General features: G+C 41.5%; 1 protein-coding gene across 1 annotated transcript in view; it reads right to left on the reverse strand.

The window, feature by feature from the left end:
* Positions 1-2,777: 2,777 nt before the first annotated feature.
* Positions 2,778-24,533, reverse strand: part of LOC126355451 (PTS-dependent dihydroxyacetone kinase 1, dihydroxyacetone-binding subunit DhaK-like) — a 63,911-nt gene continuing 42,155 nt past the window's right edge. Inside the window, exons 2-3 of the mRNA XM_050005766.1 lie at positions 3,068-3,134; positions 2,778-2,905 (exon numbers count right to left, since the gene is read on the reverse strand). Coding sequence (XP_049861723.1) covers positions 2,778-2,905; positions 3,068-3,134 — 195 coding nt within the window. The remainder of the gene's footprint in view (positions 2,906-3,067; positions 3,135-24,533) is intronic.

The raw sequence follows: 24,533 nt of genomic DNA on the forward strand, positions 1-24,533 counted from the left end.
TGAGGTTATCTATCGAAATACAATCCTCTATAGTAAGATAAATTTATTGTAGCATGTGTATTAAGGGATTTGCATCTTTAGATCGTTTTATTAATGTATTTACTTGCATATTTGTTGGAAATTTTGCTGTATGACATACAGAGTGCAATAAGAAACACACCACAGCGTAACAGCTTCAAATTCAAATTTTACATAATTTTGAAGACTTTACTGTTAAAATAAAATTATTTGAGTTGCTAAGGATAATTACAGGAACTAGCTACAGTAACAGAAAAACGAATGAGATGGTTCTACAGGAAACAGGAGAGAGGAAGAAGTACTGAAAGTTAGTCCAAAGCAAAGCAAAACTTGTTGGACGTTTCATCACACATTTTCGAAGGCAGGATCGTAGGGTATTAAACGAGGCGACGATGGAGAACATATTGTTTAAAAAAAATAAGATTAGTGAGATGGGTTGTTTTTCATATGTGGTGGTGAAGAGGACTACTGAAGAGAGAAAGCTGTGGCTGTAGAGACAAGGCTTAACCTTTTGAAAGCAGGAGAAGAAGATAGTAATATACATGAAGTCGAATCTTTTCTAACAGGGTGCAATAGGTATAAGTGCAAATATATATCTATTGGTGACTGAGGACGATGTACTAAACAGCAATACGTTAGTGTTTACATCACTTTCAGACTAATAATTGTAGCCAGTGCATGTTTTTTGGTTGGTGCAGCAACTGAAACGTCACGATGCGCAGCAATGCTCTGAATTTGCTGTTCGGTTGCGGACAAAGATTGAAGCTGATGACATATGGCCAGGCAATATTTTATGGAGTTACCAGGACATTTTACACTACAGTCTTACTGAACACGGACCTGCCGTATTTGAAGTACTGTCCAAGCATATGTGGCAAGAGAAAGCCATTAATGCTTATTTTCCTTGGGCAGTAGGTCAGGTGTTGAAGTGTATACACATGGACGCAAAACAGTCTACAGTGTCAGGCGTAGTCCACTTAGCGGTGGAGTTACGACTACGCAGAAAACATTAGATTGTAAGGTTTTTGCGGTGTTTTGGGATGACTGTTCCACGCAGAAAAAAAAACATCACGGTGATTTGTGTACACTTAAGTACCACATACAAAAATATATGTACTTATATGCTGTACAGATGTATTTATGTCACGGTACATATTAGATAATATGATTACTCGGTAAAGACAATTCTTCGTTAAACATATCTTTTTCAACTACATAAGCATTTAACAGTGGAGATATTTTTAAAGAACATAATAGTGTTACTCTCTAGCTTATAATTTAGCAACCTTTTACCAGCCCGCCCGGTTAGCCGTGCGGTCTAATGCATGGCTTTCCGGACTGGGAAGGAGCGCCCGGTCCCCGGCACGAATCCGTCCGGCGGACTTGTGTCGAGTTCCGGTGAGCCGGCCAGTCTGTGGATGGTTTTTAGGTGGTTTTCCATCCGCCTCAGCGAATGTGGGCTGGCTCCCCTAATTCCGTCACAGATACACTACGTCGGCGATTGCTGCGCAAACAAGTTCTCCATGTACGCGTGCACCACCATTACTCTATCAAGCAAGGGGCAGGGGGGAGGGGGGGGGGGGGGGAGGAGGGCACCACCGGGGGCCGAACCGGACAGTAACCCTTAAAGAGTGGTTCGCTGTGGGGCGGCGAAGGGGTGAGGTGTACTGTGGTAGTCGTCGTGGGGTTGTGGACCACTGAGACTGCTGCGGGGACGGAGCCTCTCCTTTTCTAGGCTCCCGGTTCACATACAGTACAATACAACCTATTACCTTGGCTGTACCATGAATGATGTTTTCTAATTCTTCATGTAAGTCGACTTGGTGTCCCTTGTCGACTTCATTAGTAAACTTTTAATGGTTCTTTAATTACGTAACCATTACGGCACCTCAACTCAACCTCTAGATACCAGCGATATTCTACTGTGTTTCTGTTAACTACTTAACATATTTCTGAGACAACATTCAGATTTGATTTCATTTGTGATACATTGATACGTTTATATTGCAATGATATTATTCTTATGTATATTCTTTCTTTTGTCACTATGATCTTTGACGTACTTGTAACTCTGATTTTTGGGCGTGTAAGCGATTATTAGTTAGTGAGTTAGAGTCGGACCTTGCAAAAGTCAAGCCTTGGACGTCATGTTGGAAAGACGCATATTGTAGCCATTTTATAAAATGTGAACTTTAACAGTGACTGTGAGGAAGATGTTTTCAAGTATGTTTTATATTGTGAAGTGATGTTTGTGTGTCACGTGATATTGCAATAAAAGTAATCAAAAGGGAGAGTAACTTAAATTCGGAGTGCTGATTACTTCTTTTACATCACCGTTGTCCTGCAAAAGCGTAATCTTCAAGAATGGTTTGTGAAATACATCCACAAAACTTTTTAATGTAGCAGAATAAAACCTAGGCCTCTTTGCATCCGAGCTTGGAATCATCACCACCTAGATTTTCGACGATTGAGCCAACGATTGAGCCACGATTTTACAACGAGACCAGCGAGGGGAAACTTGAAAAGATGAGTGCCTAGTTTATTCATTATTACACGAAATGACTTAATTATATGTGCTCTGATGACACCTGCCACATAATAACTTTGTTGTTGCCCGAAAATGCAGTATTTAGCAGCGTGAGCAACAGCACAATCGTTATAAGTGGTTATTTCATAAATGTGCAATACAATCGCAGTCCTCAAAACAGTCCATGCGTCACGGATAAATGTAAGTGACAGTTTATTGGTTTACAGACGCCTCAGAAGAGCATGCGCCCGACTTCGAAGCAGGCCCTGAGCCAGAGGGCGACGGCGTGCGCGCCGGGGTCGGGCACGACGGCCGTGCCGGTGTCGGTCCTCTGGTCCGCCGTGGCCGCCGCCGCCCGCTCTGCGGCCGCCACCACCGAGGCCAGCCGGTCCACCCAGTCCGGCGTGGCGCCGTGCGACGCCACCAGCTGCTGCCGCCACTCCACCACCGCCGCCGACAGGGGGTCCAGGAAGGTGCCGTCTCCCACCGTTGACATACAGACGCGGAACATTGCGTCTGTACCGAATTCCAAGGCTTCCAACCATTTTGTCTCACAAACAGTCACTGGTCCTCCGTCTTCGTCGAATACCTGCCCGAAAGTTCACAGATTTTAGCATAACATATTCCACAGCGATTATTCGCTGAATATTTGAGACTGTTATAGCACCAAGTGTATACCGGGTGATTATAATTAAAGCGCAGATATTCACAGAAATCCAGTGTGGCTGTATTATCGTATGGGAGCGAAACTTGGTAGAGATTCTAATGTGTTAATGCACAACTATTTACACTGGAAAAAGTCAGTTCCAATTTTGGCCACCAGGTGGAAATCTGACGCTGTGTATGCAAGAAAGATATACAGGGTGGAGAAAAATGGTGTCATGAAATTTTAATCCTGGATAGCTGATGCCAGTAGGAATCAAAATTACTAATGTTGTGTAGGTCGACAAAGTACCACTTTTACGCTCCGATTGGCCGTCGGATTGCCCTGTTGCCGTTCGTCGGTTGACGGGCAGCGCTATTGTTGTCGGTTCACACATACAAACGTCCCTCGGCCCGTTGCTTCCCCAACGTGATACGCACGACTGTCGAACAGGTCTTGCTGTTAATATCCACTCACGTCACAGGCATTCACACGCAAGTTTCGCTTCGGAGCACACAGGTCACCTGCGATTTAGTTATACACTAAGCACGGCAGCCGAGTATTCGCTTGAAGAACAACGAGATTTGGTTATTGTTCATGGACTAATCGACGGTAATGTGCGTGAAGTTCGACTGTTGCATGAGGAATGGTACCCAGCAATACGCCATTCACACCAGCAAACGTTTACAGCAATTGACCGACGACTTGGCGAAATAGGGTTGTTAGCGGGATATCATGGTGATGCTGGAATATCTCGAGCACGACGCGATGCTGCATTTGAAGAGACTGTTCTCGACCACTTCGAGGAAGCACCTACAACACGTACTCGATCGACTGGACACGACATGGGTGTCATCTATCGGCTAGTCTAGGAGGTTTTGCGAGATGACAGCCAGCATCCATTTACTTTCCACCCTGTCCAAGACATAAATCCTGTAGCGAAGTATGAACACAGCGTTTTGCCGGTCGTTTCTACGACGTGTAGCACGAGATCCCGACTTCCCCGTCATTGTATTGTTTACCGACGAGTGCACCTTCCCTCGGGATAGCCTTTACAAAAGTCTAAACGTTCATTGCTGGGAAAGGAGAAATCTTCACGTCACGTACGTCCATGGAGAATGATTTTCGCTCAACATTTGGGCAGAAATTGTGGGTGACCATCTCATTGGACCGTTCGTCAACCTCTTCGACCTATCGGGGCAAATTACCTTCACTTTTTTCAAGAAACTCTAAACGGCCTGTTGGAAAATGTTCCCCTCGACATACAGCTATGCACGTGGTTGCAGCATGATGGGGCGCCCACACATAAGTCGTGCTGTGGGCGGATATTTAAATGAATTCTTCGACGGTCGGGTAATTGGCTGAGGTGCTCGTAGGATATGCCCCCATGATCACCAGACTTCACGCTACAGGACTTTTTCCTGTGGGAATTATTCAGGGTTCTAGATCACCCACTCGGGCGCGAACCACCTAGAAACGAAGAGGAATTAATGGATCGCATTCAACATGCCGCCAACCACATCAGGGAAATGCCAGGAATCTTTGAAAGAGTTCGACAAAACACCGTTCGACATTGCCAAGCTTGTGTCGCGTCAGGGGGGTCGCCAGTTCGAGCACTGGTTTAAGTAAACAATGTCCTAGGTACAAAAAGGTCCTTTTCATGGCCGAAATAATTTGTAAAAGGTTTTCTGTACGCGAACTAATAGCGTTGATGGGTTTGTTCGCGGTACGTCTTATCATGAAACTACAATTGATGTGTTGGGACCCCGGCGGATTGGCCCCCCAGGCCCAAAAGTGGAAGGCTGGCGCCTACCACCGAGCGTGCCGGCCGCCTTGGATACACCGCAATCTCTGGCAGCCAAAGCAATCGCGGTCATGCGTTGTCCAGAGCATCCGGCAACAGGACAATCCCGCTGCCAACCAGTTCAAAAACTGTGCGTTATCGACCTACACGACATTAGTAAATTTGGTTCCTACTGGCATCAGCTATCCAGGGTTAACATTTCGTGACACAGTATTTATCCAAGCTATTTAGAACTATTTCCACTTGTAAGGGGTTAGGAACGGGACGTGGGCAGCAAAGGTGAAACAAATGAGAAACACATAATATTGGTTCTATTATTAACTGCCTCCTTCACAATTTGTTTAGTAGGAACACTAGAGACGTCGACGAGAGGCTGCATCCATAAAGCACTGTGATCAACATTTGCTCTCATTAGTTACAGTGGAATCTGAGCAACGTGTTCCTGAGCAATGGTCTTCATATCAGGAGTCCGAACGCGTCCCTGGTAAATGACTTCTTTTATATGGCCCCAGAGCCAAAAGTCACGTGAATTCAAAAAATGGTTCAAATGGATCTGAGAACTATGGGACAACATCTTAGGTCATCAGTCCCCTAGAACTTAGAACTACTTAAACCTAACTAACCTAAGGACATCACACAAATCCATGCCCGAGGCAGGATTCAAACCTGCGACCGTAGCAGTCCCGCGGTTCCTGACTGAAGCGCCTAGAACCTCTCGGCCACCGTGGTCGGCTCACGTGAAGTCAGATTAAGTGATCTTACAGGCCATGCATCTGGAAAACCTCTGGAGATACGTTTGTGGAAGTTTGTGCTTGTGAATACACGCCACACAGTCTCAAACAGCGAGTGCAATGGCTCTTCATGTGAACTTAGTTCTACAGTACTCACCATTCGGAAGTTCCGTGTATTCACTGCACACTGTAGCGTAAAATATGCTTTGTCACTCCATAGAATATTGCCTCGCCACATGTCATCAACTTCGATCGGTGCCAGGAACCGAAAAGCAAATTCAGAACGTTGCTGTGGATCACATTTTAGTTGCTGCACCATCTGGATCTCGTACGGGCACCAGACCGAATACGTTCCGTTCTGTTGACCATGGGACGGACAAATTTCGTGGCACTGTGCGGGCACTAGCGCTACCTGGGGCACATGCTGTGTGGTCAGTTACAGCAACAGCAACGTCTTCAATAACTTCCACAGGGATAGGACGCGTTCCTCTTCCAGGTGCCACGCCAAGCTCACTCATGTTTTAGAATTTTATCATTACCTTCTTGAAACCAGTTAATGACATTGGGCCTCTCCTCAGACCTTTCAGTCGGCGATACTCTCTCAAAGCAGCTCTGTAATTGCTATAGTTCACATAAAACAGTTTCACTAACAGCACAAGGTCTCTCTTCTTGATAGCCCCACTGTTGCCTCAACTATGGCTTCTCAAATGTCAGTGTGGGTGTCATGTGATCATACAGTGTACGGTGCCAAATTTCACATGGTGTCCACAATTGGAACTAGTTTGTTTTCCAGCGTAAATCGCTTCCACATTAATACACTCCTGGAAATTGAAATAAGAACACCGTGAATTCATTGTCCCAGGAAGGGGAAACTTTATTGACACATTCCTGGGGTCAGATACATCACATGATCACACTGACAGAACCACAGGCACATAGACACAGGCAACAGAGCATGCACAATGTCGGCACTAGTACAGTGTATATCCACCTTTCGCAGCAATGCAGGCTGCTATTCTCCCATGGAGACGATCGTAGAGATGCTGGATGTAGTCCTGTGGAACGGCTTGCCATGCCATTTCCACCTGGCGCCTCAGTTGGACCAGCGTTCGTGCTGGACGTGCAGACCGCGTGAGACGACGCTTCATCCAGTCCCAAACATGCTCAATGGGGGACAGATCCGGAGATCTTGCTGGCCAGGGTAGTTGACTTACACCTTCTACAGCACGTTGGGTGGCACGGGATACATGCGGACGTGCATTGTCCTGTTGGAACAGCAAGTTCCCTTGCCGGTCTAGGAATGGTAGAACGATGGGTTCGATGACGGTTTGGATGTACCATGCACTATTCAGTGTCCCCTCGACGATCACCAGAGGTGTACGGCCAGTGTAGGAGATCGCTCCCCACACCATGATGCCGGGTGTTGGCTCTGTGTGCCTCGGTCTTATGCAGTCCTGATTGTGGCGCTCACCTGCACGGCGCCAAACACGCATACGACCATCATTGGCAACAAGGCAGAAGCGACTCTCATCTCTGAAGACGACACGTCTCCATTCGTCCCTCCATTCACGCCTGTCGCGACACCACTGGAGGCGGGCTGCACGATGTTGGGGCGTGAGCGGAAGACGGCCTAACGGTGTGCGGGACCGTAGCCCAGCTTCATGGAGATGGTTGCGAATGGTCCTCGCCGATACCCCAGGAGCAACAGTGTCCCTAATTTGCTGGGAAGTGGCGGTGCGGTCCCCTACGGCACTGCGTAGGATCCTACGGTCTTGGCGTGCATCCGTGCGTCGCTGCGGTCCGGTCCCAGGTCGACGGGCACGTGCACCTTCCGCCGACCACTGGCGACAACATCGATGTACTGTGGAGACCTCACGCCCCACGTGTTGAGCAATTGGGCGGTACGTCCACCCGGCCTCCCGCATGCCCACTATACGCCCTCGCTCAAAGTCCGTCAACTGCACATACGATTCACGTCCACGCTGTCGCGGCATGCTACCAGTGTTAAAGACTGCGATGGAGCTCCGTATGCCACGGCAAACTGGCTGACACTGACGGCGGCGGTGCACAAATGCTGCGCAGCTAGCGCCATTCGACGGCCAACACCGCGGTTCCTGGTGTGTCCGCTGTGCCGTGCGTGTGATCATTGCTTGTACAACCCTCTCGCAGTGTCCGGAGCAAGTATGGTGGGTCTGACACACCGGTGTCAATGTGTTCTTTTTTCCATTTCCAGGAGTGTACGTTAGTTTCGCTACCATATGATAATTAAAGCCAACACTGGACTTCCGTGAGTAGCTGCACTTTAATTACGGGGGCTATCAACAAAGTACATTACGTTTTGTAATTAAAAATAAATAAAGTATTGGAATTTTTTAATTATATACAGATGAAAGCCACACTCAAATACTACTTTTCTACATAGTTGCCATTTAAATTAAGGCACTTATCGTAGCGATGGACGAGCTTGGAAATTCCTTCGTCGTAAAATTCGGCCGCCTGCGCCTTCAACCACGTGGTTACCTCTTCTTGAAGCTGTGCGTCGTCATCAAAGCGCTGCATAGCCAACCACTTTTTCATTGCTGAGAATAAGTGGAAGTCGCTCGGTGCCAGGTCGGGACTGTACGACGGATGAGGAAACAACTCCCTCTTAAAAATTCGAGAACTTCACGAGTGGCATTTGCCATGTGGGCCCGGGCCCTGTCGTGAATAAGCAAGATCTTAGAGCCCAACTGTCCCCTGCGCTTGTTTTGTATTGCTCTTGTGAAGTTGTGCAGAGTTTGGCAATATCTTTGAGAGTTTATTGTAGTGCCTCTTTCCAGGAAATCCACAAAAATCACACCTTTTCTGTCCCAAAAGACAGTCGCCATCACCTTCCTTGGCGACATTGTCTGCATGCATTTCTTGGGTTTTGGGGGGGAATTTGTGTGCCCCCACTGCATTGTGCATTGACTGCAATTTTGTCTCACAGTCCACATGCTTAACCCATGTTTCGTCACCAGTAACGATGCGATCGAGTAATGAGTCGCCATCTTTCTCGTAAGCATCCAAAAACGTTAACGGTGCAGCCATTCGCTGATTTTTGTGAATCTCTGTCAAGATTTTTGGTATCCATCTTGCACGAAACTTGTGGTAACCAAGCTTTTCGGTAATGATTTCATGCAACAGACTTCGTGAAATTTTTGGAAAACTCATAGAGAGTTCCGTTATTCTGAAATTACGGTTTTCACAGATCGCGACATCGACTTTTTCGACAAGTTCGACAGTCAGTATGCTGGGTCTTCCACTTCACTCTTCGTCGTGAACGTTAGTTCGGCCATTTTTATATTTTATGACCCATTGACACACTCCACCTTCAGTGATTATGTTGTCCCCATACACTTCACAAAGCTGCCGACAGATTTCTATCGGTGTACAGTTTTTTGCAGTCAGAAACCTTATTGCAGCACGCACTTCACACTTCGCGGCATTTTCAATTAACGCTGACATTTCAAACTGTCACAGTAACTCAACGGAGTACAACACGAACCTCTCACTAGCACGGCAGGATGCCAACTGAGCGGCGGAATGCCATGACACCAAGATGGCCGCGCTAGCCCCGCCCCTAACGGACACAAGCGAAAACGTAATGTACTTTGTGGATAGCCCTCGTATAATCAGCCAGTATTTCCAGAAGGGAGCTGGAGACGAGTGAAAGTGGGGGCCTTTACCCCTTCTGGAATCTGGGACATAGGCTATTTATTCATTACAGAATCCTCACACGTTTCCAAATATTATTGTGATGTTATTAATGCCAAATTTTTCATTGACGAATGTAATATGAAACACGGTGAACTTTAGAAAACACTTCATAACCTGCGTTTGTTGCTTATCAGGCTATTCACGGTAAATGATACTGGTACCGTTCCCTTGGCACGGTGTCGATTTCACCACTGTTTTGCAGTCATAAAGGATGCGAACCTTTAGAGAACATTGCCAACAAAGAGTTTCCAAATATTGCTCTGCCACCTCTTTGTATGATCCTTACCCAGCTTCAGAAAGGGACCGTCCCTGCACTGAGCAAAAGCAGAAGTGGGTGCAGTATACCTGCATCCCGATCTGATGGTATCTTACATTCACCTCTCCTGGGTTACGTTTTACCCAAAAAACCCAAAAAATAACTTTCCAGGCTGATTTTGTTTAACTTATAATATGCAAATTATCAATAAGTAATAGAAGCCTTGGAAATAACAAACTAAATCTGTTAAATGACACGTTTTATTGACAACAAAGAGTCATACATGGCGTCAAGGTTTAATAAGTGATTTTTAAGGATTTTTCTTTTTATTCAGTTTGATGTGTATTAGAGATATGTTTTATGGTTATTTTTGTAGGTAATCAGTGGGGTTACTTAAAGAGATATGATTTTGTTCTTTTTCAGAGTCTTAATTTTCAGTATAAACCCAGCATTGTTGGCTTGTTGAAATTGTATCTTTTTTTTTATAACTCAGTGTCCGTGGTAATTAAAGTGCTTCTGTCCTCTCACACATTAAGGGTATCATTTTATTGTGAATATTTGCTAAAGGAGTCTTTTTTATCGGGTTACGTTATGATGTACGTTCATTGAAATATGTTAAACTTCATGATGTTCAAAGTGCATAACTATATTTGTTTATATACTGTACGCAGCTTTTCAGTGGACTGGGCACATATTAAAGACAGCAACTATTTGCTCGTAACTGGTAATTTGAAAGTTATTTGCATACCCAAGCGATCGTGAGGTAATGAATTATTATAGAAGCACTAAGAAAGGACGCATGCTTCTAACTGACAATGCGTCAGTGAACAAAAAAAAAAGATGATAACATGAGGTTGTAATTACAGATCATCAAATGATAAAGGTGGCATTTATATTCTTATGAATAATGTCAAACGATGGGCTTTGCATACGTGCTTACTTTTAAGATATCAGAGTAATCTACCTTCGGGGTAACATTGAGCCGCTAATTCTCAGAGATACAATGAGTTTTGCATATCTGATGTCAATTGGAAATCTTGCGGCATGACATGCCCCTTACCTTGTACAGCTATCATTCCTGGAAGACAGGATACTGCGGAGACATGGGTTATCCACAGCTTGGGGGATGCTTGCAGAAGGAATTTTTTCTAGGCAGCGGAGTGTGCACTGATTGGTAACTTCCTGGAGTTTAAACTGTGTGCCGTACCGAGACTCGAACCGATGACCTTTGCATTTCACAGGAAAGCACTCTACCAGCTGAGCTACCCAAGGGCGAGTCACGATCCACCCTCTCAGCCAGGGCGTCGCCTACATTCCAAATTTCACGAAGTCTCGCTCCGGCTCACACTTCTAATCTGACGCGAAGTTTCAAACCAGCGCCCCGCCCACGCAGTGTGAAAATTCGTTCTGGGAATAAAGATTTAGCTTCTTACTGAAATAAAAAAGCTAATCCTTACAACAGCAACTAAAACCCATAGCAAGTTCTCAAAGACCGCTCGTCTCACTTGTTGACAGGCTCTTATCTCTAAATTTCTCCCAACAACCCAACACTCCCTCTCATATTGCGCCGTGCAAACAACTGTTTTATACTGGTACTTCTTAGTCTTAAGTAAAGTGAAAATCGCTAAAGTTCAAACAATTTGCCAAAACTGCTTAAACAATTTATTTGTTTTTCAATAAAAAACACCTTCTCTGGCTGCACTGTATTTTATTCTCCCAGACGCGTTTCGCCTTTATTTATTTTAAGGCGTCATCAGTGGGATCTTTAATGACACAGTCATGGTACACTTTTGTTTCGATATGTATTATTCGTAGACCGTAAAACAGTTCACTTCTCGCTTTTTATGTAAATAAGTGATTACTTACAGTTTTTCCCGTTCTTGGTTGGCATCCGTGTTTCCCCTCATTTCTTCACCTGCTGGAGGTCGCACTACCGCTCTATTTACGAAAGTAGGCATGTTTTTAAGTATCGAATATTTTTCTTACCACTTCTCTTTTTTTGCCCTTGTTGTTGTAATGCACTATCAGTATTCTGTCACTAATATAGACATTTGATTGAAAACTGTAACTTCAAGTCGTAAGTACTTTGAGTTCAGTGTGTCTCATCCTGTTTGGTTTGTTAACGTCTTGAAGTCACAGTTTTCTATCAAACGTCTACATTAGTGACAGAATACTGATAGTACATTACAACAACAAGGGCAAACAAAATCAAAAGTGCGAAGAAAAATATTCGAAACCTAAAAACGTACCTATTTTTGTAAATAGAGCGGTAGTGCGACCTCTAGCAGGTGAACAGAACGGGAGAAACACAGATACCAACTAAGAACGGGAAGAACTGCAAGCAATCACTTATTTACATAAAAAGCGAGAAGTGAACTGTTTTATAATCTACGAATAATACATATTAAAATAAAAGTGTATATTACTTATATCATTATACCAGGGTTGTCCAGAAAGTAAGTTTCTACCGGTCGCGAAATAGAAACCACTGGGAAAATCCGGTAAAGCTTTGCACAGATGTTGGGCAGTGTTTCTAGTATGCTCGTCAATCGTGTCGCGTTGCTGTTTTCAGTTGTGAGTGAACAGTGAGCACGTAAACATGCGTAGGGAATAGCGTCTCCCGCCAAGTATGAGGGCCTGGTTAGAGCTTTCGCCTGTGTCATGCAGCCCACATAACACAGCTGTCGAGCAGTTCTTTATTCATGCCAATTCTCGGCAGCACATGCAGGGGCAATGAAGACGCTCCTGCAACGTCTCCGATGAGAAGTGTTTGATCGCCCCCTACACAGTCCTAAGCCTCATCTCTGCTCACAAGAGCCGCTGGCTATGAAAACAAAATTTTTCCACGGACAACGAGCTGAAGACCAATGCTGATAACTGGCCGAAAGCACAAGTGGCTGATTTCTATGCCGAGGATATTGGAAAATTGATGCAACACTACGACAAAACTCTAAGGTGGAGCAGCGACTATGTAGAGAAGTAGGTTGAAGCTGTACCTAACTGTTGCAAATAAAACGTTTCTGGTTTTCACTGTGGTTTCCATTTCACAACAGATCGGAGCTTACGTTCTAGACAAGAGAGAATAAAACGCAGTGGGGCAAGAGAAGGCGTTTTTATTTACAAAACAAATATTTCTTTGATTGCTGCGGTGGATAGCCATGCAAACAAACTCGTGCCTAACAACTGTTTGTCGAGAACTTCGGTCACTTCTCAGTGGTATGAACGAATCAGTCCCTCGTACTATCCACAGCGAAAAATCTGTTTTAATTAGGATGATGCTTGTTGTGAATCATTCGTTCGGTTTTTTGAGTTTCGTAAACGTATGTCTGCAATTTTGGGTAAACTAAAACTGTCCCTTCTTTTATACCAGTAATTAACTGTAAATGTTGGTAAACTCCACAGTGGATATAGGGTTATGTATTACGTTTAATGACAGTATCACGAATTGCAATAAGGAAGGAAACTGTTTGTTATGAAACAGTTTTAAAAAGACGTGTCTCACAGGAAACACTGGTTTAGGTTCTTTTTAACCGAAAATTCTTGGTTTGGGATCCTCCACCGTGTCTATAATTTCGGCGATTAAGCTCTGAGACATTCTGTATACTCGTACATTAAGGAAGGTACTATTGACAAGACCGATGTGGAGCCAGCCATTATTGTAAATGACATCAGTCTGGTGACGTAGGAAACAGCAGCGTTCCTAGTGGTACGCCCCGTTACTTCTAGCTGATGCAGCCTCAAAAAAGCCAAGGCAGGAGTATAGCCAACAGCAGCAGTTGCGACGACTAAGTCCTGATCCGCCGCCATGCTGTCCGGAGGCAGCAAAATATTACTGGAGCCAACATTGTGGTTGATGTGGTACTGAACATAAAGAGAAACTTTAGTGCACTTAAAACTACCCGATGTTAACGTGTGTCATTTGGCGCTGCTGTGTTGCGACATCGGCTAACACGGTTAGAGGCGATACGCAAACACAGCAGATCACTTCGCAAATGTTGAAATGCTATTCATGTAACACGGAGCGATGTTGGTAGCTGCTGCCATCAGATACGGCGGGAACTCGAGATGCTTTGTCCACAGCTGATTTTAAACGACTAATGACTCAATTGCGGCAGACATCTCGTTTTGTAATGCTGAATCTACTCTCGCGTTCTAACCTGACCACAACCTCATGATGTTTAATGTATCCGAGAAAACGGATGTCAGTAAACTGTAGCGGAACTGTTAATCACGCTCACTTTGCCCTCGGCGATTAAACCTGACCTGTACGATCAAACTCGAGGCAACAAAAATTCAGTTTCAGAGCTAAGCGAGATGTAATTTCTCGCTTTTGTAGCAAAGCTGACGCGATACCGACCGATGAGCGGTCGTGGGTGGAATTCATTTACAGGTTACAGGCGACACAGGCAGATTCCAAACGAAAATATAATGGTAGGAAGAAAAGAAAGAGCAAATAAAAAAGTCTATACGCTGCTGAAAATGAGGCGAGAAAGGATTAAAAATAAAAAAAGTGTTGAAACCAATTAATTGAAGTTAATAATAAACAGAATAATTTTGATAAAGATTTTGTCATCCAACAGAATCGCAACCCACGACCATCTGCACCACTGTGCTATGGAATACCTTCACATTACATTGTTATATTGATTCACCTCTACAACCAGATGCAATGATCATTTGCTTTTGTTCGGTTTCAAGCCATGCCTTATGAAGTTTACTTTCCGAAAGCCGATCTCTGTGATGATAATATTTCAATATGTGAAGCACAGTCGAATTTGGGCGGAAGGTTGGCAGCCCTGTGGCCAGGCGGACGCGCGTGTACGAAGCTCTCACAAAGTTAAGCGATTAATATTGAAATTAGAGCTAATTTAGTTAATATTACATTTTAGACTAGTGCATGTACTTCTTATCTGTCTATTAAAGGTTTCGCTTTTCTAAACGTAATAACATTGAAAAGGAAGTATTTCGTAAAGGCCGGCAGTCGCGAATTTGTTCACATACTTAGGCGTAAATTTCGTACGAGCGTAGATATTTGTTTTTGACTAGACTTAGCGCTTCAAATTCAAATTAATTCGTGTCTCTCATCCAGAATTTGTGTGGTTAATTAAAGGTTGCTGAAGCAAGATTATAAGTTTGTTTACATTAGTGTTTAGTTACGTATTAGTACAGGTTACGAAACTATTGTGTTGTTGAACTTATTTTCTGCTTTTGTGTTACGTTTTGCCATCAAACCATGTGTGATAAGTGCGGTGGTTGCCGTAGAAATTTGAAAGAGGGGGTGTTCTGTATAGACTGTAGTTTGTGGTTTCATTGGGGCGAGCGCAGCGGAGAGGAAACGAGGATAGTAATGAGGCTCTTCCATGGCACTGTAGGTTACGTAGAAAGGACAGAAAAATAGCGGAACAGGAGCCAAATATTTGTGCCCTTAAGGCTGAATTAGAAATCGCGAATTTGGAATTATGTAAGCTAAGGGAGGGAAAGGACTCTGGTCGCTGGGAAAAGGTAGCAAGCAAAGGGCGAGAAAGGGAAACAGTTGATAAAACTTCTGAAATTCAGTTAGCAAACCAGTTTGGCTTGCTACGTGAAGTAGTGGAGGACGGGCCTCATTCAGGTGTAGTTGAATGTAGGTTGAAGTAGAATACTAGCTTAAAGAAAAAAGACAGGTCGGGATCAAGCCAGAAGAGGAAAAGAAAAATTCTGCTTATAGGTAGCAGTCATGGGAGGGGTGTGGGCCAACAGCTTCAGGAGAAATTAGGGACAGAATACCAGATAACAAGTTTTGTGAAACCAAGCGCTAGCCTTAGCCAGGTGAGAGAAAACTTAGGTCAGCAAGGAAGATCAGGTAATTATAGTTGGGGGAGCAGGAAACAGCCTAGCTGTGAATCCAAGATATAGTATTAGGAGTGACATGGATAAAATAGGAGCAGAAACTGGGCACACGAATGTGGGATTTGTGGAGGTCTTTCAGCGCCATGATCAGCCCTGGGTAAACACTGCTGTAAGGCGCGTTAACACTGAGCTGAACAGGATGCTCCAGAAACCGGCAAAGTTTCACATAAGTGTTGTTCCAGTTGATGCTATTGGTAGGCGCGGTTACACTACACATGGCCTGCACCTTAATAGGAAGGGGAAACATAAGTTAGCTTCTCTATTAGCAGATACTGTAAGGGGGGCCACAGTCACACAAGGGGTGATCCCTGTGTTTAATGGGACCAGGCAGACAGGTTTTTTTTAGGTTAAAGCCAAATTCCAGACACACAACAACCAAGGAAAATAGAAGAAAAGAAACTTCATGCACAGCAAATAGGGGTAAAGCTAAGGGTGGTATCAACTTACTTCACCAAAATATCAAGGGAATAAAAAATAAAGTAGATGAGCTGATAATGTGTTTAGATAATCTCAAAAATAAGAATGAGATTGATATGCTGTCTGAGCACCATGTAACTGTGGGGATGGAAAATGTCAGTAAAATGGGTATAATTTAGCATATTACACTTGTAGATCTGGTATGGATAAAGAAGGAGTTACCATTTTCATAAAACAAGGGTATAAATACAGAACTGTTGAAGTAAGCAAATTTTGTGTTGATCAGCACTTTGAGGTTTGTGCATCTGAGCTTCAGCTAGTTAATGTTGTGGTGATATTAACAACAGTGTACAGGTCTCCACTAGGAGATTCGGAGCTATTCATAAAAACCTTTGACTCCATATTACGCTGTCTGTCAGTCAAAAAGAAGAAGTTATTAATCTGTGGTGATTTCAATGTTAACTTTTTAACAATTCTGATAGGCAAAGTGAACTAGAAGTGTTGTTAACAACATATAACGTACAATCAGTGATCAACTTCCCTACACATATAGCTCAGGACAGTAATACTCTAATAGATAATGTATTTGTACAGCAAGAGGATGGAAAACAAACACATGCTTTCCCTGTGGTAAATGGATTATCTGACCATGATCCACAACTGATTAATTTACAAAACCTAACAGGCTGTACACTACAGAAACCATTAAGAAAAGTGTGAGGGTGCTCAACCCGCTATCTGTAGATCACTTCAGAGAAAGTTTAGGGCATGTAAAAGGGGAAGATGTATATAATGAGACAAATGCTAATGATAAATGCAGCATATTACTTGATACATTTATATCCCTTTTTGAATATTGTTTTCCGAAGAAAATTACTGAATGTAACACCACAAACTTTTCAAAGAAACCTTGGATTACTACATGTATTAAAGTGTCTTCAGAAAGAAAAAGAAAACTGTATGAGACAGCAAGAACTAGTAAAGATCCAGAAGTAGTTTTACACTATAAAAGTTATTGTAACATACTGAGAAAAGTTGTAAGGAAATCAATAAATATGTATGTTGGAGAAGAAATTAACAACTCCAGCAATAAAATCAAATCAATATGGAATGTTGTTAGAAGGGAGACAGGAAAAGTAACCACTGGAGTAGGTAGTATTACTGTTAAAGAGAATGAGACGATCTTAACCAACAGTACACTTCTTAAGTGTAGGAGAAAAAATAGTTAAAAAGAAAAAGCCAGGCAATACAAGGAAGAGTCAGTTTTGAAAAATGTCAGTCAGATTAAGTTTCATCTAACAACCTCTTGTAAAATAAGAAAAATTATTAAATCTTTGAAAAATAAATGTTCTGTTGGAGTAGATGACATCTCTAATAAGTTATTAAAACAATGTGTAGCAATTACAGCTGATGTTTTGAGTCACATATGTATTACATCTCTGACTGAGGGTATTTTTCCAGACAGGTTAAAATATGCCATTGTCAGGCCTCTCTACAAACAGGGGGAAACCACAGATGTCAATAATTACCCGCCAGTATCCTTGCTTACAGAATTATCAAAACTCTTTGAGAAATTAATGTACTCAAGAGGGGTTAGCCATCTCAACGGTAATGGGATACTTAGTTAATCACAGTTAAGATTTCCACTGAGACAGCAATATACAATTTCACTGTTCACATAATAGAGTCTTTAAATAGTCAAATGTCACCAGCAGGAATATTCTGTGACTTATCCAAAGCATTTGATTGTGTGAACCATGACATTGTGTTAGAGAAATTATAATTCTATGGTAAAAATGGAACAGCATATGAGTGGTTTAAGTCATATGTACAAAATAGACAGCCAAAAGTCTCTCTATATGCTTCAAGTGATCCAAAGGAGTTTGCCACTTCATCTAACTGGGGTGAAATTACATTAGGTGTTTCACTAGGTTCGATCATGGGTCCACTCCTGTTCTTGATATATGTGATTGACCTCCATTCTTATGTGAAACAAGATGCTGAACTGACACTGTCTGCTGGTGATACAAGCATAATTATTAATCCAGTAACAGAAAGTCCGATAGAAAATGATACGAATAAGGTCTTTGGAAAAGTTATTAATTGGTTTTCAGCGAATGAGCTTGCTCTGAATTTTGAAAAAGCACAGTACATCCATTTTTCTGCTGCAAAAAGTATAATTCCTTCAATAAACATAACAAGAATTCAGTAGCCAGGGTAGAGCGTACTAAGTTTGAGGGTGTACATATAGATGAGAATCTTAATTGGAAAATTCATATTTTGGATCTCCTAAAGCGATTAGGTTCAGCGACTTTTGCAATCAGAATAATTGCCAATTTTAAGGATGTAGAAATTAGTAAGCTAACATACTTTGCATACTTACACTCTCTGATGTCATACGGAATAATATTCTGGGGCAACTCAACACTTAGGCAAAAGGTATTCACTGCTCAAAAGAAAGTTGTTGGAATAATGTGTGGGGTTCATAGTTGCACATCTTGTATGCATCTGTTTAAAAGGTTAGGAATTCTTAGAACTGCTTCACAGGACATTTACTCAGTAATAAAATTTTTTCTCAACCGCCTGGACCAGCTTAAAATCAACAGCGACATTCATGATTACAATACCAGAAAAAAGAAAGACCTACACTATCCTTTACTTAACCTAACTTTGGCACAGAAAGGGGTAAAATATGCTGCTATAAAACTTTTTGATAAATTACCAGATGAAATAAAATGTCTGACAATCAGCAGTAATAGTTTCTAAAACAAATTGCAATCATACCTACTTGACAACTCCTACTATACCATAGATAAATTCTTGAATATGAGTAAATAAATCTGGAGATATAATAAATGCATTTTGTGCCATTTTAAGGAATGGGATAGATAACAGAAATATTTAGGTATAACAGTATAATGTAATAAAAAAACTTGTTTCCTGTACGCATTTCTTGTGCATTTGACACATTCCACATCATAACGGTTTTCCTGTGCTACTGATCAATGGAACACGTAAATAACTAACTAACGAATCCAGCTGTCTATGGTTAGTCGCGTTTACGAAATGTGCGTTATTTCGTTTCCATCGTTTTCTGTGCTTTGTTTTGGGTGTTATTCATGTGTGTTGAAATGCGAATTCGGGGTCCAAACACAACAAGAAAAAAGAGGCAGACAAGGAATTGGAAGTGAACTCATCGTTTGTTGTGGCAGTTTCGCAACGCGAACAGTTCAGGTGTGACGTTGAACGCTCTGATTAGGGGAAAACATTGCCAGCATGTAAACTGTCAACTATCAAGTTATTGTGATCAGACTATAGATACATTCCGACAACAGCAAAGTGAGTGTGTGTGTGTGTGTGTGTGTGTGTGTGTGTGTGTGTGTCTACATTTCAGACTACAGATAAGAGAAACAGTGAGGCTAAACAAGACAATAAGCTACCTAACTGGCCTCTAGGGGTCACTGACCTTAACATTTTTCATAAGCAAGAGTAGTAGAGGTATTAGTGTTAGTGTCAGTAACGTAAGTTTCAGTAGTAATCGTTACTGTAGAAAATCAAGGTGGCAGAGGCAGTAACGACACCATTTTATACTTGCAATACTTGTCTTGAATGTTATTGTAGTAGCAGCATAAGCTGTCGTGATAGAACTAAAGGCAATAGGTGATAAACATAATTGTGAAATTAGCCAAATAGCTCAAAACAATGAAATCCAGGGCTCTTTCACTGTCTTAGTAAAGGAACATGTGATTGAGAGAAGAAAATAAATGCCACAGGGCAACCGCATCTTGAATAGCGGATAGACAGTCACTAAATGTTAAATCGATGGCAGTAGAAAAAAAAATATGGAAAAATAGTGTGATAGCCACTGTTAATTTAGTTCAATATTCAGAATAAAAAATTATTATAAATATTCATATAAATTTAATTTTATGTCTACCCCTGCCCCTATTGTTCTCTTGAAGTAGAAAAGTACGAAGGACATTCGACATTCTGAGAGACAAACTGATGCAGAAAAAAAAGCAATGTGTGTTTACAAAATGGGGCTTTTATTACTTCCCAACTCAACTCCTATCAATATTAATACAATTGCCCCAATGACGACCTAGTTTTTTTATACCAGGTAGAAAGAAGTCTTTGTCTTGTTCTTTGAGCCACTTGCCCAAAAATTCTTTAACCGCCTCGTCGTTGCTGAACTTTTTTCCACGTAATGTTTCCTTGAGTGAGCCAACAACAAAAAATCCGAGGGAGCCAAGTCTGGACTGTCGGGGGGGGGGGGGGGGGGGGGGGGGGGCGAGGTAATATCTCCCAACCCAGGTTTTCTTGGGTTAGGTGGGTGGTGCGAGGGTGAGCATTATCGAGTAGCATCATCACGCCTATTCTTTTAGATCTGTCTGAGTAGCAGGCACTGCTTATTGTGCGCTGATCTTCCGCATTATCACGAAAGACGGCACATGCATCCCAAAAGACGATCGACATGACTTTTCCCGCTGATATTTGCTTTCTGAATTTCTTTCGTATAGGTCGATCTGGTGCGCTTCCATTCATTCTGCTTCAAAATGGTGATCACAAGTTTCCTCACACGTTAAATCTTGGTTAGAAAAGGGCCACCTACCCTTTCATAGGGTTCTTTCTAGCCTGTACACACTTTCGGTCTTGTGTTGCTACGTTAACTCTTTCCGGACCTACAATGCAATTGTTTTGCCGCATTTGAGCTTGTTTCTGATAACGTAATGAGTTCTGCCAACACTTACTGCAACTGCTTCTTCCGTATGTTCAACATGAACACGTCGGCCTCCACGAAACATGTCACAATGTGGATTTCAAGCGGAGTTGACACTTCAACTGGCCAACCAGGACGTTACTCTTCAGTCATTGGCGTTTAACCGTTTCTGAACTACTCCACCCAGTTATAAATATAACCGCCCTTCATACAATAAATTATAACCTTTGTTATGTGTCAACTATTTAATGGTCTGACACTGAAACTGCCCTTAACGGCACAAATGTAATTTTAATGTGAAGTGTTAATGGGTAATTTGGAAGAATCGTTGGAAATCGATGTCAGGGCCTCACTGCGAGCGACATGTATTTAACGTGTGACTCTATTATTAATGTATATTGAACATTGACCCACTGAGCAAGTGGATCAATTTTTCTAAAATTGAATCATAGGAGAAAGTAGGTGGAACAATTTTATTAATAACAGGGTCACACATTCGATATATATAGTTAGATCATTCAATGCACAGATAAAGATGTTTCTCAAAACACAAAAATTGCGAAAAAATTGTTCGAGAATGACTGTGAATTTACAAGCTGAGACTAAGAAGTGATATCGTTACCTAGCAGATGTAAATCGTCTTCTATGTAAGAGTATTTATTGTTGTTGTTGTTGTTGTTGTAGTTGTGGTCTTCAGCCCAAAGGCGGGTTTGATACGGCTTTCCATGCTACTCCATCATGAGCAAGCCTCTTCATCTTCGAATAACTACTGTAGCCTATATCCTTTTGAATGTGCTTCTGTATTCATCTCTTAGTCTCCCTCTACAATTTTTACCTTCCATACTTCCCTTCAGTACTAGCTTGGTGATCTCTTGATGTCTCAGAATGTTTCCTATCAACCGATCCCTTCTTTTAGTCAAATTGAGCCACAAACTTCTTGTCTCCCTAGTTCTATTCAGTATCTCCTAGTTTGGTTACGTGATCTATCAACATTATCTTCAGCATTCTTCTGTAGTCTCACGTTTTTTGTCTAAACTGTTTATCGTCCAAGTTTCACTTCCATGCATGACTACACTCCAGACAAATACCTTCAGCCAAGACTTGCAAACGCTTAAGTCTGTATTTGATGTTAACAAATTTCTCATCTTCGGAAACGCTTTTCTCGCCATTGCCAGTCTACATTGCTTTTCTACTTCGGCCACCAACAGTTATTTTCTACGCAAATACCAATGCCTATCTCCTATTTTAAGTGTCGTGTTTCCTAATCTAATTCCCTAGCATCGCCTGATTTAATTCGACGACATTCCATTATCCTTGTCTTGCTTTTGCTAATGCTCATCTTTTATCCTCGTTTCAATACACTGCCCATTCCATTCAGTTGCTCTTCCAAGTCCTTTGCTGTCTCCGACAGAATTACAATATCATCGGCAAACCTCAAAGTTTTTATTTCGTCTCCCTGGACTTTAACTAATATTCCGAATTTTTCTTTTGTCTCCTTTACTGCTTGTTCAATGTACAGATTGAACAACATCGGTGATAGCCTACAACCCAGTCTCACTCCCTTCTCAACCAGTGCTTCCCTTTCATGCTCCTTGACTCTTTTATCTGCCTTCTTGTTTCCATAGAAGTTGAAATCAACGTAGCGCACCCTGTATCTTACCCCTGCTACCTTCAGAATTTCGAAGAAAGTATTCCAGTCACCATTGACAGAAGCTTTCTCTAACTATACAAATGCTTTCCTTGACGTATCTTGTAAGATAAGTTGTAAGGTCAGTACCGCCTCGCGTGTTCCTAGGTTTCTCCGAAATCCAAACTGATCTTCCTCGAGGTCGGCTTCTAAAAGTTTTTTCCAATCTTCTGTAAAGAATTAGTGGTCCTATTTTGCAACCATGAGTTATTAAACTGATAGTGCACTAATTTTGTTTATTTATTTGTAAATACTATGAATTGAAAGGTAAAGGTCATTATTATATATCTATCTCGTGAAAATACGTTAGACATCAGATCCACAACTAGACAATGACAAAGATTTTGAGACGACAGAATATTAGTAATATCTAACTCATTGTAACAGTTTTCTTCGCAACAAGGCTTTCTAATGTATTGTGCCTCTTATCTTCACACTGTTTCGATCATAAAAACGTAAGTATAAAACATGGATGCTTCTTTTGTGTAAATATTGTAAATTACGGATACAAACTGATACCATTTCTTATAAAAGATAATAAAACATTTCACATGTATTGCTGAAGAATCATCAGAAAACTAAGTGTTGCCTGCGGAACTGATACTCCAGTGGAAGCAATGACAGGGAATGCAACAAAATGTATGTTCATTGAAGAACTGTAATTCTGACGCTTGTAAAAAGAAGGAACTGTCAATATAATGTTTCTCTCATAGTGCTTGTTAACAATTTCGCCTTGACAAACGTAAAAATCACCATCGCATTAACACTGGTATTTCCACTACTACTTAATCTGTTATACTAATATAAGTCATTTAATTCTTAAAACCATTTGTTTTTATTTCAACTATAACTGAGAAAAACTGTAATTGTCGGCTCTACATTTTGCCCTCCCTCACATGACAAATGTTGGTTTCAAACCTTCACATGAAAGAGATAGGGGTGTACGAGGTCTGTATGTATCCATGGCCCTATATTCACTTGTTTTCGGCTGTTAAGGAGCTTACAATGAGAGGTCCCCAGGGGTGAGGTAGGTAAGATTCAAGGTATCACACACTGCAGCCATTCACCCTAGTGGTCCTTCGTTTGCGAGTAACTGATGGGAAAAAAAAAAAAAGAAAAAAAAAAAAAGAAACAGAATTTTTGTGACAGTCAACAGCGTTAAAAAATTTTAGGTTGACAGTCTAATTGCGAGGTATAATGGTTAGGATAACAGCTACATATCCAGGATGCTGAGGGCTCGATTTTGTCAGGTGCAATAAGCTTTTTTTTATTTTTGAATCTTTATTGAAATGACGTTGATCATCATTTTATTCAGTTAATTGATTTAAATGTAATTTTTAATCCCATTCCTATGTGACATATTTTTAATGGTAATATCATTTTCTTCATTAGCTCTGTTTTTTCTTGCTCTCATTCTGTCCCCACTTGAAATCCTTGTTCATGTCTTTTTTTCTATTTAATTTCTTTTGTTTCATCACCCCATTTTTTTCGTGCACGTTATCGCGTTCATTATATCTATTTATAATTTTGTTTGAATTTCGTTTTAGTTATAAACCCCTCTTTCATTTAAATTTTCATTTGAATTATTTTGTCCATAGCGCAATAGGTATTTAGGTTATATTTTAAATGTTTATATGACGATTACGATGCAAAAAATTGCGCATCTGGTAACAAAAACACATTTTTCACACCATTGGATACATATAAATAGATTATATCGTCTTTTATTTTTTAACTATTGGATCGGATTTTTCAAAAAAATTGAATATTTAATAGATAAATACAATTAAATTCAAATAACAAAAATTCCAATTGGAAAAATAATTATATAAAGAAAAAATGAAACAAATGAAAAAATGCATACGCTGATTAAAATGATGAGACAAAGAAATAGTAATGAAAAGTTAAGTTTAAACCAGTTAATTGAATGAAAATAATGATCGAAGAAATTTCAATGAAGATTTAAAAATAAAAAATAATTAGTGCACCTGTCAACATTCGAACCCACAACTTCCTGTATGTGAAGCTGTTAACCCCTTCATTATACCACGCTACCAGACTACACAGTGCAACATTTTTAACGGTACTGAGAGGCACATAAAA

Source organism: Schistocerca gregaria, chromosome 3 (genome assembly GCF_023897955.1).
Source record: "Schistocerca gregaria isolate iqSchGreg1 chromosome 3, iqSchGreg1.2, whole genome shotgun sequence".
Taxonomy (NCBI): domain Eukaryota; kingdom Metazoa; phylum Arthropoda; class Insecta; order Orthoptera; family Acrididae; genus Schistocerca; species Schistocerca gregaria.